The following is an 11,052-nucleotide window of genomic DNA, read 5'->3' as shown; positions in this document are numbered from 1 at the left end:
GCATAGATGTATGAAATTAATGGTGAAAACTTCTGTGAGTGAAAAACATTCGAAAAAAAAGTTTACTGATCACATATAAATTGTCAATTTTATCCTCATTGATGAATAAAATCATACAAATAATGGCCAAGATCAAACTCAAGTTGCCTAGCAATGGTTTTTATGAACTCTAAGGAGACCATGCATTTGAATTTAGGTGAATCAAGGACATCATTTGATGAAATTTTGGTAAGAAAACACAGAGTTACAAGAGAGGAAAGCTGTGTTAATATAACTGCAGAGATTGGAACTTTCTCATCCACTATACTATAGAATATTGCCATTAGACGATCCAAGATGAATGGATGAGGACCTAACAAATTTAATCAAACATTACAATTCAAAATCAATAATCATTCAATGACAGGTTGATTTTTGCTAAAGTACCTTTTAAATGACAACTCTTTTTTACAAATGTTTTTGCCGCCACTTTAGCTTGCTTTGTAAGTTTTCTTCCAGTCTTACAGAAAAACTGTCTATCTGTTTTAGCAGGATTGTATGATGCAAGATAAGAAGCAATAAGTAGATACTTAGAATAATATGGCAGCTCAACAGATGAACAACTAGAAAGACCTTGAAGAACATACAGAAAATACAATAGTAAAAGACACAAAAAAACTAGAAAACTGAATGACTGCTATCATACCTTTGACACCGTAACTGCCATCTTGGATTTGTTCCCATTGTACACTAGATACTTCATGCAGAAAAACAGTACTCATGGCTTTTCTGAAGCATGGTTCTATATTCCTCCAAAGCTTTCTTACATCTGAGTGGTTGGCTTCTCCATGGACAATTGGTTCACAATATTTTGGGAAATTTAGTTGAGCCTAAAGAAGCATAAAGACCTTCAATGTCCATATTCATCATCAAAATTTAAAATGGTATAAACATGTCCAATACCAAATGCCGTAGTTCCTTCAGATCTCGGCAGACATTATAAAACACACTCAACAGTAATTTGCAATAGTTATGATAAAATTCTTTGGGATGATCATCTGGAGCATCCAATGTCATAATTTCTAGAAGTTCTTTCTTGGAATAGTCGGGAAAATGAACCTTGTAAGGTTCTCGTAAGCCAGTTCCTTGACGAAACTTGTCAAAAATAATCTCGCTGATGAATACAACTGATATTTTGCATCTTGTCAATTCCTTGAGTCGCATAAATGCTGGCAAAAGGTTCTCATCTATGTCATGAAGCCTCTCACATCTATCCATTACAATGAAGAATGTCTTGTTGCCAAACTTTTCAAACGTCATTAGTTTCTTGACAACATGCACAAAGTCATTGATATTGTCACATTTTAAAGAGTCTTTACATTTGTCTTTTTGGAAAGATTGAATTGTGCAAATAACTTTCTCAAACATTAGTCGTGAAGTAAAAGATTCAACGCAGTTGACCACTACATATTGTAACTACAATAAAATGATAAATTGTAGATAAACTTTAGGAAGGTTAACAAGTGTAAGAAGTAATAACAATTACATTGTTAAATTCTAGAAGAGGGCTCAACTTGGTTCAAAGTGCCTTGCTAGAACTATAGGAAGTTTAAAAATGGCAAATCTTACGCGCAATTCTTCAAATATAGTTTCTAGGACAAAGTTCTTTCCCGTTGCTGTATGACCATAGATAAATATACTTGGATAGGCGCGAAAGTCTTGAATATTGAACAGATTGTACAACGTTGTAATTTGCTTTGTTCTGTGTAAAACCTTACTTTCTATACGAGCTTTTATCTCTTCGTTTGATTCCATCGCAAAATCAGCCACTTGCTAGTATTTAGAATTCGATATACTACAAAAACTTTAACATTTTACAACAAATATCATCGTCCATTGGAGTATTGCTGCCCCTGGCTGGTGAGGTACGAGACGAGGTCATAGAATAGATTCGTATATATTCTGTGACGAGATCTTCTCGGGTCTTTAGTCTTCTGCCGACGGCCGACCGTCTGGAGGTGAGCGAGAGAGAGTGGGACGAACGAAGTAGCTGCCTAATTTAGCTTTCACAGGTGACTTAACAAGAAATTCTTTTCCTTTGCTACCTGTCACGCACGAAGAAATGAAATTGTTAGTTGGAATCGTATCGAGTATTTTGGTGTTAATAGTTGCAATAATCTTGGGATTCCGCAGTCTCACAAATTTCCATTCATCTTTGGTAGTCAAGGATGAGTGGTGGGGAAAATCTATAGATGCACCTTTACACTTACCAAATATTAGTGATATAAAAATTGAAAGAATGCCGTCAATAAGTTTCGGAGAAGACGCACTTGAAGACTTGAAGCAGCGTATAAGAAACACAAGATATTTTCACTCCTTGGAAAATGCTAACTGGCAATATGGTAGTAACATTGCCGATTTGAAAGAATTTGTCAAGTGAGTAAGATGATCATGAAAAACGTGACCTCATGCATTAGGCTAATTGTTTTTTTTATATAAGTTATTGGCTTGAGGAATATCATTGGAAAGATCATGAAGAAGCATTGAATACACTCAATCATTATCATGCAACTATTGATGGCATCAAAATCCACTATGTCCATGAGAAATCTATCAAGAATACTGGTCAATTGGTTCCAATTATGCTACTACATGGCTGGCCTGGTTCATTCTATGAGTACATAAAAGTGATAAAGATTCTCATGACAAATGCAAATAGTGATTTAGCTTTGGATATCATTTGTCCGTCACTTCCTGGTTTTATTTTTTCAGAAGCACCCCACAAGCCTGGACTTGACCTGCTGCAAATATCAATCCTTTTTAAAAAGCTTATGGCTCGTCTTAACTACACTAGTTACTATATTCAAGGTGGAGACTGGGGTACAGTTATCGCTAGATTGTTAGCAAACATTGATTCAAGGTAATATTATTCATCAATATTGAAGTGTTTGGCAAAGAAATGTTTTATAGACTTAGTTTACAAAATATTCATTATAGTCATGTCAAAGGCATTCATCTAAACTCATATCTATCATGGCCTCCATATGGTCCTTTTTCACTGTTCTCAGCACAAGTCTTTCCTACGTGGAGTCTTGGTAATGACGGCAGCAAGTTTCTTCCACTGACCAAACTATTCCTTAAAATGGTGTGGGAAATTGGATACTTCTATCTTCAAGGTGGATGAAAAATAAACTGATCTGAAACAAATTAAATTCCCTTTGTCATTACTTCTTGTCCTTCAACTCAACCTAAAAATGTATCTTCCGAAATTAGAGAAATTAGTGGTGTAGAAAATTTCAATATTTCACAAGTTTCTCTTAATCACACTGTTTTCTTCCCAGCCACAAAGCCAGAAAGCATTGCAGTTGCAATTAATGATTCTCCTGTTGGTCTTGCAAACTACATTCTTGAGAAATTCTTCACTTGGTCAGGATGTCAATCAGACAAAAACATGACGTGTTTGGAGTCAAGATTTAACAAAGATGAAATCATCACAAACATTATGCTATACTGGTTCACTGGGAGTATGCCTTCTGCAATGCGAATATACCATGAAAATAAATTTTCGCATTTTGTGTATGTAAACCAAACTCTTAAGGTGTATTCTTGGTGTATTCTTCCAATATTTTGTCCTGCAATTGTAATTTCATTGTTTTGCAGACTACCTGTAATTGTTCCTACAGCTGTTATCAATTTTGCTGAAGACATTTTTGTATCACCACCTACTTGGGCTAAAAATACATTCCCAAACATCGTTCAACTCACTGATTTTCCTCGAGGAGGTCATTTTGGTGCTTTACAAGAGCCAGAAGTCTTTGCTGACGACATTTGGACATTCATAAAAAAAGTTGAAACAAACAAAAACGAAAAAAAAATGAAATGATTATACATTAGAGTATGCACATCACTGCAAGATATCGTATTTGTAAATGAATTTCAAATATTGAAATTCTATGATTGGGGAACAAGTATTTGTGTGATATTGGCTCTCCTTTATGAATTTCTATTGAAATCAAATGTGATTACATTACATGACATATCACTATATAAATATGACCCCTCCCCCTTCTTATCAATCTTCAAGCATCCCTCTTTAATTAAGAATTACAAAACTCTATATGGCAATTTAGTATACATATAAAAGACATTTTAGTACAATATTACTACAAATGCACACAATTTATGTACATTTTATAATATTTGTCGCAAATTTATTGCAACATTCAAGGACTATAATATTGGAAACTAAGTTTCTTAACACCTTAAATGAATGCAGTTGTTACTTAAGTATTTTTACCATCGATTTTATCGCGCAGTTACTACTTTGTAACCGAGTTGTTGCTCAGTGTAACATCAAATTAAGACTGGGGACAAGTTGTAGGTTGGAGTTGGATAGTGGTGTTGCATTTCAGATGAAAGAACACAACGATCACATAAAATCTTTCAATTGAACTTTCCTCTGATTATGGTTTTACTTTAATCACCCATTCAGCATGAGGATTGAGCCTTGAAAGCTGTAGTAGATTGGTTTCCATGTCCAAGCATCTTTCCCCTAAAACACGACATTTTAATCTGAGAAAGTACTTGTTATTCCATGAAGAGGATCTTCGAGAATAATTGTACTGTTGTGATCCCTAGAATGAAATGTATCCCTTAACGTACCTATATTACCACCAACTTCATGGAGGAAATAGTTGCCCTTAGTACAGCAGTTGTCCCTATCATCAATGTTCTCATTTTCTTGATTCTTGGGTGTCCTTGTTACTTTGTTTTTGCTACTTGCTTCACAAAATTTCTCGACGACATCTTTAGCTGTAGTATTCTTGCAAAGTTGAATGGCCATGCCTGATTTGTTTAACAATGGTGCTTTCACACGAATGATATGGTTCTCGTACTTATAAAAAAATAAGAATTGTGGACTTTTCCATCAAATACAAACACCATAAAAGTCCAGTGGTAGTGGTGGGGGTGCGTCCCTAACTATAAATAGTGAAGAATGAAGAGCAGGGGGGTGTGAACAGTTTTTATGAACTACAATTAACATTCTGATGAATTTACATACAAAACACACCTCAATTCTGTCCAAATCTTCCAGAGACATGGATTTTTTTATAAGTTTAAGTTGATTGGCTGTAAGATCCCCTGCTCCTCGCTTACCTTTCCGTTTTTTCACCTGTAAGTAAGTGACATAGAAAAGTGTGAACTAATTAGTTTTCAGAAAATCAATAAGGATGCTTTGTGCTTAAGAGTATCTACACAATTACTTTACAACAGTAAGAACAAATGTTATATGAATCACTTTCAAATGCTATTATAACAGTCGAAAGTGAATAGAAAGTTTCTATAAAACTGTACGTGTATGGGAAGTGTGAATAAAATGAGACATTTCACATCAAAAATTTAAGGAGAAATACCCAGTCCTGCCATGAGCTACTTCTTGCCAACAGTAAAAACAATACTTATCAATAAACTATTCCCACAATATGCAATTTTCTCTTTCTCAAAACATACCTTAATCTCCTTAGACTTGACAGATAAATCCTTCTCGTACAAATAACGAACTTGTTGTACCATAAACGATGGAACCTTATAAAAAAAGACAGGAGAAGTAAAAAAAGAATAGAGAAATAATACGACGGCTTCGGCAAAACCATTGACAACATACCGTCCAAAGTATGACGTGATATTTAATTAGCATTCTGACAATGTTTATGGTGCCCTTAGCCAACTCAACTTCTCTTATAGAGGCACTGGATTTCTTGCCATTGTTTAAAAATAAATTTGGCGCCATGATCATCGCGACATTGTTTAAATCCATCTTGTTCTGTTTGTGGTTTGCAACAATGTTACACAAGAATACTAACAAAAGCTGAAAGAAAAAGTATTTAGTAATGATGACTTCAATTAGCAGAGTGATGACTTCAATTACTATTTGTCAAAACTTAGATTGTCAAAAATTATGATATTTTACGAAAAAGTTTTAAAAAATTGAAATTATAATTTCGTTACAAGCTTATGAATACATTGGATTTGGTTTATTTCATTTACATTTTTTGATCATCCGAACGCATTATTTCGAGAAAAGAGAACAAATTTGAATGGTAGCCACTCTTGCCACCCACTTTTGGCAATATCAAATAGCTGGTTCAAAATTAACATGTCTATCGACCGACCGTAGAGAAAAATCGATCCATAAAGAAAGTAATGAAATAGTAACAAATTAGGATATCGCAATAGGTTATAGGGAGTAAAAGAGTTTACAATAAACTTATTCTTGAGGTGTCGCGATGGGTTCTAGGGAGTAAAAGAGTTTACAATAAACTTACGCTTGGGGTATCGCGATGGGTTATAGGGAGTAAAAAAGTTTACAAACAACTCAACCTCAAGTATCGCGATAGGTTGTAGTAAATAAAAAAGTTTACAAACAACTTACCCTCAAGGTATCGCGATGTGTTATTGGGAGTAAAAGAACCAAAAGATTCAACGCCTGAAGTTGTTGAACTTGGTCTGGAATTTCTACAAAAGTATTTAAAAGTGAATATAAACAACACAAAAAATTTAAAGTCGTTGACTACATCTTTATACAAATACTAGACTATAGTGAAACAATCACAGTTCCCTCCCTCGTACAAAAGCCATTAAAACAAAACAAAAAAAGAGTGTGCAAACCTTCAACTGATGCAAATGTCGGTTGGTATTCATACGTGAGAAGAGGAAACGGCAGCTCTCTAAAAACAGCAAAATTACACAGAAAAAAAAGGCAAATGTGATTTATCCTAACATTATACAGAGCTAACCACATCAATAAGATATACGTAAAAAAACAGTAGATGCGAAGTGAACATTCAACAAATCAGAAAAGATTTCTCCAAGTAGCTATAATTTTTGAGCTTTAAAAGGAAGTGAACAACCAATCGTACCTGAGAAATTGCTTTAGTAGCGCCGCAACATCATGAGGTTTGCGTTTACTCCATGAAAAACACTTGTCCATGTATGTCTCTTCTAACTCTTCGCGCATGCACTTAAAATAAACAGACGAATATGAGAAAGTTGAATACAGAGTACCTTAACATCAGTTCGTGACGTGTCAGGCAATTTTCAATAGTCAAAATTAATGAACAACAGTAACAAAATACACACTGACCCGTACTCTAGCAGCCGAACCAGGCACGCGAAGAATACCTTCCTCTTTAACTCCTAATCTCGAAAGCAATGATAATCCAATTAAAAATAAAAAAAACAACTTCGATTTATCATACGTCACGTACCGCTATTTTCTAAAAAACCAATCATCTACAATGAAAGGAAAAATTGGTTGAACACAACAGTGAAATGTCATTAAGAATACGTATTTGGAAGATGTTCAATATATCAAGAATAGAGTGTGCTCCTCGAGTTCTTTCCCACTTATGAAGACATGACATAAGTCCATTGGATATTCAACAAAATTTCACATGAACTATCAGTATTGTTGTATAAAAATAGTAATAAAAAGCCATAAATACCTGTTCTAAAATAACAGGAGTGTTGTATCTCGGGTTTTCACCACGATCACGCTGTACAAGTAGTAATAAAGGAACACCAAATACACCATATTCTGAAAATATTCATACAATAATTCTTGAAACACAAGACATTATATCAAATGACATTCATGCATAAGCCAGTAAATAACGATGGTCTTATGATGGTGATCTGCTATAGTGTATTTTCTCATACAAGAAAGTCGACTGATGATACAAAATATCACTTCATATACAAACCTTTCGTTTTTCTTTTCGTTTGTTTACGTCGACGAAAGACCATATTGTATTGCTCAAAGAGCGCAGTCAACTCGATGAGAGCAAGAGATCGCACTTTCTCCATGTCTTTAGGGGATAAATCTTCAATACGTGTTATTCCATATTCATCACGTGATAATTTGAAATTCTATAAGTACACGGTACAATATCCAAATAAGATACAGATCTAACTTGGAGAAACCAACATCTGTAAAACCACGTGATCATTAGGTGAAGTCAAGTTTGAAACTTGTACGTAAAGCATGGGAGCTGGTTGGTTACTGAGCGTTACGTAAATGACAGCAATCATTTTGAAATAGGTTTTTTCACAAACCAATAGAGAATGAAAAACATGCAAACAAACCGGAAGTTTAGGGAACTTTGGTGGTCCTTCGTAATCTGTGCTCTTTTGAACATCCTACAGTGGATTGTCATAATGTCAATTATACGCAATAATCGATGTAATGATATACATAGCTGATAGCTTGTAGAAAAAATAAAAAACTTACAACTGCCGGCTTTTCATGGTGTATCGTCAACTCCTTGCACAAATCTTCCCCGTTGTCATTGCTGAATTCACCCGTATCTGATGTATTATTCATTTCTTGCTTTGACAGTGTGGTTTTTGATGTGTATTTTGTCAATAATGGATCCTTTTTTGACAAAACATGATGATTATCAAAAATTGATAGTTCATTCATCTTTGTTGTTGGCAATGATATCTCGGATGATGTTGGACTGTTATTGTTGACAGCTGTTATGTAAAATAAAGATCCAGCAAATTGACGATTTTTCTCATGGCTTGGTGACCCTACAGGTGAACTACCTGAAAAAAAAAAGGATGATTATACAACAGCAAATGAAGAAATGTAAAAATGTTTATCATGGAGAAAAGTAAACCCTACCATGACTTAATCTGCCTGTCAATTGAAGTGAATTTTCCATTGTTCGACGTCTTAATATTGGAGACTTATTTCCTTGAGACAACTGAACAGGACGACTAACAGGTTTTGAAGATACATTAGTACCTGAAGTTATCCCCCTGACACGATCAGAAAATGACTTAGCATAGTTTAGATTATCCTGAGATTTTGAAGTAGAATTGTCTGAATAACTCAATTCCTGCAAAGCAAAATTAATCCAGTAAAATTCTTACTATCATTTAAGCTAGAATAGAGAAAACTATATCAAAAGATCCAACACTGAATTGAATTTTTTTATGAGCATGAAATTTGACCATTTAATCTTCATCGTCTCTCCTATGAAGTATACTCTTGATGTACACTATGTAATACACACTGGACAACATTTACCTCTGAACAAAAAAGTGGAAGACCTTCGCTATAGGAATGTCGACTACGTATATTTTTTTTCTTAGTGCCTGTCTCTGATGTCATATCTGGCCGTTGCTTTGAATTATGGGTATTAATACTGCGAATATCAGGCACTGCAAGGCGTTGTGGACCTTCTGATGTTTCCTGCAAACTCAGTCTCTCCTTGGTGTTGGCATTAAGTTTGTTGATACGTCTTTTCACAGCTTCAGCTTGCTTCCTTGTTAATGATGATGTCATATTCTTGAAATCAAAGTCATCTGCATTTATTTCATTGCTTTCTAATGGTGAATATAAATACAATAAAAATTGATAGAATTCAAACTGAATATTCTCTAAATAAAAGAAAAGTTTAATATGACCTTACTTCGATAATTTTTCACCATGTCATTAAATCCTGCTTCTTGTAACCATTGAACATCTTGCTCCACATCTAAAAATCCAAAATTAATATGTACAACATTTGATGAGCTCTAGGCTAAACAATTGTATGCATATATTTAAATACCATTTACTGAATCTTCATCATCCTCAACTGCATCATTTACTTGGGGTTGAATTGATTCATATTCCTGCCAGAACATGTCAAGATGACGCATTCTTTGCATCTGACTATCCATGTTTCTAATGGGCTTCTCCATCATGGAAAATGTTTCTTCCAGCAGATCAAACTACAACATCTTGAAATATGTGTTTGAATTTCAAAGATATCAACGAACTTATCGTGAACACCATAAAATCATATCAAAATTCATATATATTTAAACATTAATATTCATTTAAACAGCATTCGTTTTGTTTTGTTCTACAGTATCAAAAGCCTGACTGCTTCATTCAGGCATGCACAAATTACTCTCTGTTGAAAGACGCGGTTTATAATGGCAAGCAAACATTGTTGAAGACGTCAACGAGCCTTAGATAATGTACAGAGCCGTAGGGTACAACACTTAACGTGCTAGTAAACCTTCATTTCACGTCTTCGTTCTTTTAAAATATTGAAGTGTTGTTAATACGTCAATTAAAAGTGATCATATCAACAAAATCTTTACAATTCATCGATACTTCTAGAGTATTCTTTTTAACGCATAAATGATAAACGCAAGTGAGAGATTTCACGGTAGACTAACTTAACAATTGATCATTCTTCTGTCACAATTAACCATTTCACTCTGAGACATAACGACAATATACTATATACTACAATTTTATTTGTAAATCATGTTTTTTTTCAGTAAAGATACTTACATGAAAGTGAAGGTAATTCAATCGGATAACTGTTCTGTTTTGACTGAACTGACATCGTGTAACATATTTGACTAGAAATTTCAATCCCAAACACACATGAAATGTTTCAAACTACAAACAACATCAGAAGTATATTACATTCCTGGTTTAGTCATTCATATTCCAAAAGAAAGAACAGCTAAATTTCCAAAAGTTATCTAAAAGGCAACCTTTCTCGACGTATCAATTACTCACGGTTTATAATGTAAATAATGCCGAAAAAAATGACCGGTAAATTTTGTCATCCTGAATGCCTCCGATGAGCCCCACGACTAAACTAATGTCAAAAAATGAGAAAAATAACCAAAAAATAGTTACCGTATGAATATCCAAAATATCTCTTCAATAACCTAGGACTAGTTAGACGAGATTTATGGTTAGTTTAGATGTATAGTTGAAGGCCAAGTTTTTTGGCTTAGGAAATTGACTATTTACGAATTAAATAAGTAGTCGTGAGAGCAAAGACTGCTAAGTTGACTAATTCCTCGTAAAAAAACGAAGAGTCGTCCATTTGTTTTCTACACACCCGGTATATCTTTTTTCAATTGCAAAAAGTATTTGCGATGCGGACAATGGTTGGCTGTATGCAAACATTTCAGTTCGTATGTATCAATGCAAACTTATTATGTGAATCCCTTATACTGATGAGCGATGACGTCTATAGCTGTATTAAAAGT

The 11,052-nt window shown here is 34.2% G+C and overlaps 3 protein-coding genes across 4 annotated transcripts; 1 reads left to right on the top strand and 2 right to left on the bottom strand.

Annotated features, from left to right (window-relative positions):
- Nucleotides 1–76: 76 nt before the first annotated feature.
- LOC124459217 (origin recognition complex subunit 5-like) lies at nucleotides 77–1,880 on the bottom strand. 2 transcript variants are annotated; one of them, XM_047008734.1, is made up of 5 exons: nucleotides 1,758–1,824; nucleotides 943–1,455; nucleotides 686–869; nucleotides 427–612; nucleotides 77–352 (listed from the first exon to the last, which is right to left on the bottom strand). In XM_047008734.1, the coding sequence occupies exons 2-5, from the start codon at nucleotides 1,405–1,407 to the stop codon at nucleotides 96–98; spliced, it is 1,092 nt and encodes a 363-aa protein (XP_046864690.1). In that variant the 5' UTR covers nucleotides 1,408–1,455; nucleotides 1,758–1,824; the 3' UTR covers nucleotides 77–95. The 2 variants fall into 2 exon arrangements, with proteins under 2 accessions (XP_046864690.1, XP_046864696.1); XM_047008740.1 differs by lacking the exon at nucleotides 943–1,455 and having other exon boundaries at nucleotides 1,609–1,880.
- A 221-nt stretch (nucleotides 1,881–2,101) lies between these two features.
- LOC124459167 (epoxide hydrolase 1-like) lies at nucleotides 2,102–3,996 on the top strand. Its single transcript, XM_047008691.1, has 5 exons — nucleotides 2,102–2,415; nucleotides 2,480–2,899; nucleotides 2,977–3,155; nucleotides 3,321–3,555; nucleotides 3,640–3,996. Exons 1-5 carry the CDS (start codon nucleotides 2,102–2,104, stop codon nucleotides 3,860–3,862), a joined length of 1,371 nt encoding a protein of 456 aa, XP_046864647.1. The 3' UTR covers nucleotides 3,863–3,996.
- Nucleotides 3,967–10,641, bottom strand: LOC124459063 (rho GTPase-activating protein 18-like). Its single transcript, XM_047008637.1, has 19 exons — nucleotides 10,337–10,641; nucleotides 9,600–9,771; nucleotides 9,459–9,524; nucleotides 9,074–9,372; nucleotides 8,666–8,882; nucleotides 8,270–8,586; nucleotides 8,125–8,178; nucleotides 7,743–7,908; nucleotides 7,485–7,576; nucleotides 7,248–7,272; nucleotides 7,124–7,176; nucleotides 6,900–7,000; nucleotides 6,649–6,707; nucleotides 6,413–6,495; nucleotides 5,645–5,848; nucleotides 5,491–5,565; nucleotides 5,051–5,152; nucleotides 4,642–4,873; nucleotides 3,967–4,531 (listed from the first exon to the last, which is right to left on the bottom strand). The coding sequence occupies exons 2-19, from the start codon at nucleotides 9,733–9,735 to the stop codon at nucleotides 4,443–4,445; spliced, it is 2,370 nt and encodes a 789-aa protein (XP_046864593.1). The 5' UTR covers nucleotides 9,736–9,771; nucleotides 10,337–10,641; the 3' UTR covers nucleotides 3,967–4,442.
- Nucleotides 10,642–11,052: the final 411 nt, after the last annotated feature.

Source organism: Xenia sp. Carnegie-2017, unplaced genomic scaffold, assembly GCF_021976095.1.
Source record: "Xenia sp. Carnegie-2017 unplaced genomic scaffold, XeniaSp_v1 HiC_scaffold_13, whole genome shotgun sequence".
NCBI lineage: Eukaryota > Metazoa > Cnidaria > Anthozoa > Malacalcyonacea > Xeniidae > Xenia > Xenia sp. Carnegie-2017.
This window is presented reverse-complemented; position numbering and strand designations above follow the sequence as displayed.

Bases quoted from the DNA above. Each gene is read 5' to 3' on its own strand.
- LOC124459217 (XM_047008734.1), bottom strand. From the start codon at position 1,407: ATGTTTGAGAAAGTTATTTGCACAATTCAATCTTTCCAAAAAGACAAA. The intron at 613-685 runs GTATGATAGCAG...ATGTTCTTCAAG, and splicing joins TGGCAGTTACGGTGTCAAAG to GTCTTTCTAGTTGTTCATCT. The intron at 353-426 runs GTACTTTAGCAA...TAAATTTGTTAG, and splicing joins AAAGAGTTGTCATTTAAAAG to GTCCTCATCCATTCATCTTG.
- LOC124459167 (XM_047008691.1), top strand. From the start codon at position 2,102: ATGAAATTGTTAGTTGGAATCGTATCGAGTATTTTGGTGTTAATAGTT. The intron at 2,416-2,479 runs GTGAGTAAGATG...TTTTTATATAAG, and splicing joins GATTTGAAAGAATTTGTCAA to TTATTGGCTTGAGGAATATC. The intron at 3,556-3,639 runs GTATGTAAACCA...ATTGTTTTGCAG, and splicing joins AATAAATTTTCGCATTTTGT to ACTACCTGTAATTGTTCCTA.
- LOC124459063 (XM_047008637.1), bottom strand. From the start codon at position 9,735: ATGATGGAGAAGCCCATTAGAAACATGGATAGTCAGATGCAAAGAATG. The intron at 8,883-9,073 runs GTAAATGTTGTC...TTTGCTTTGCAG, and splicing joins TTCCACTTTTTTGTTCAGAG to GAATTGAGTTATTCAGACAA. The intron at 6,496-6,648 runs GTTTGCACACTC...ATACTTTTGTAG, and splicing joins GACATTTGCATCAGTTGAAG to AAATTCCAGACCAAGTTCAA.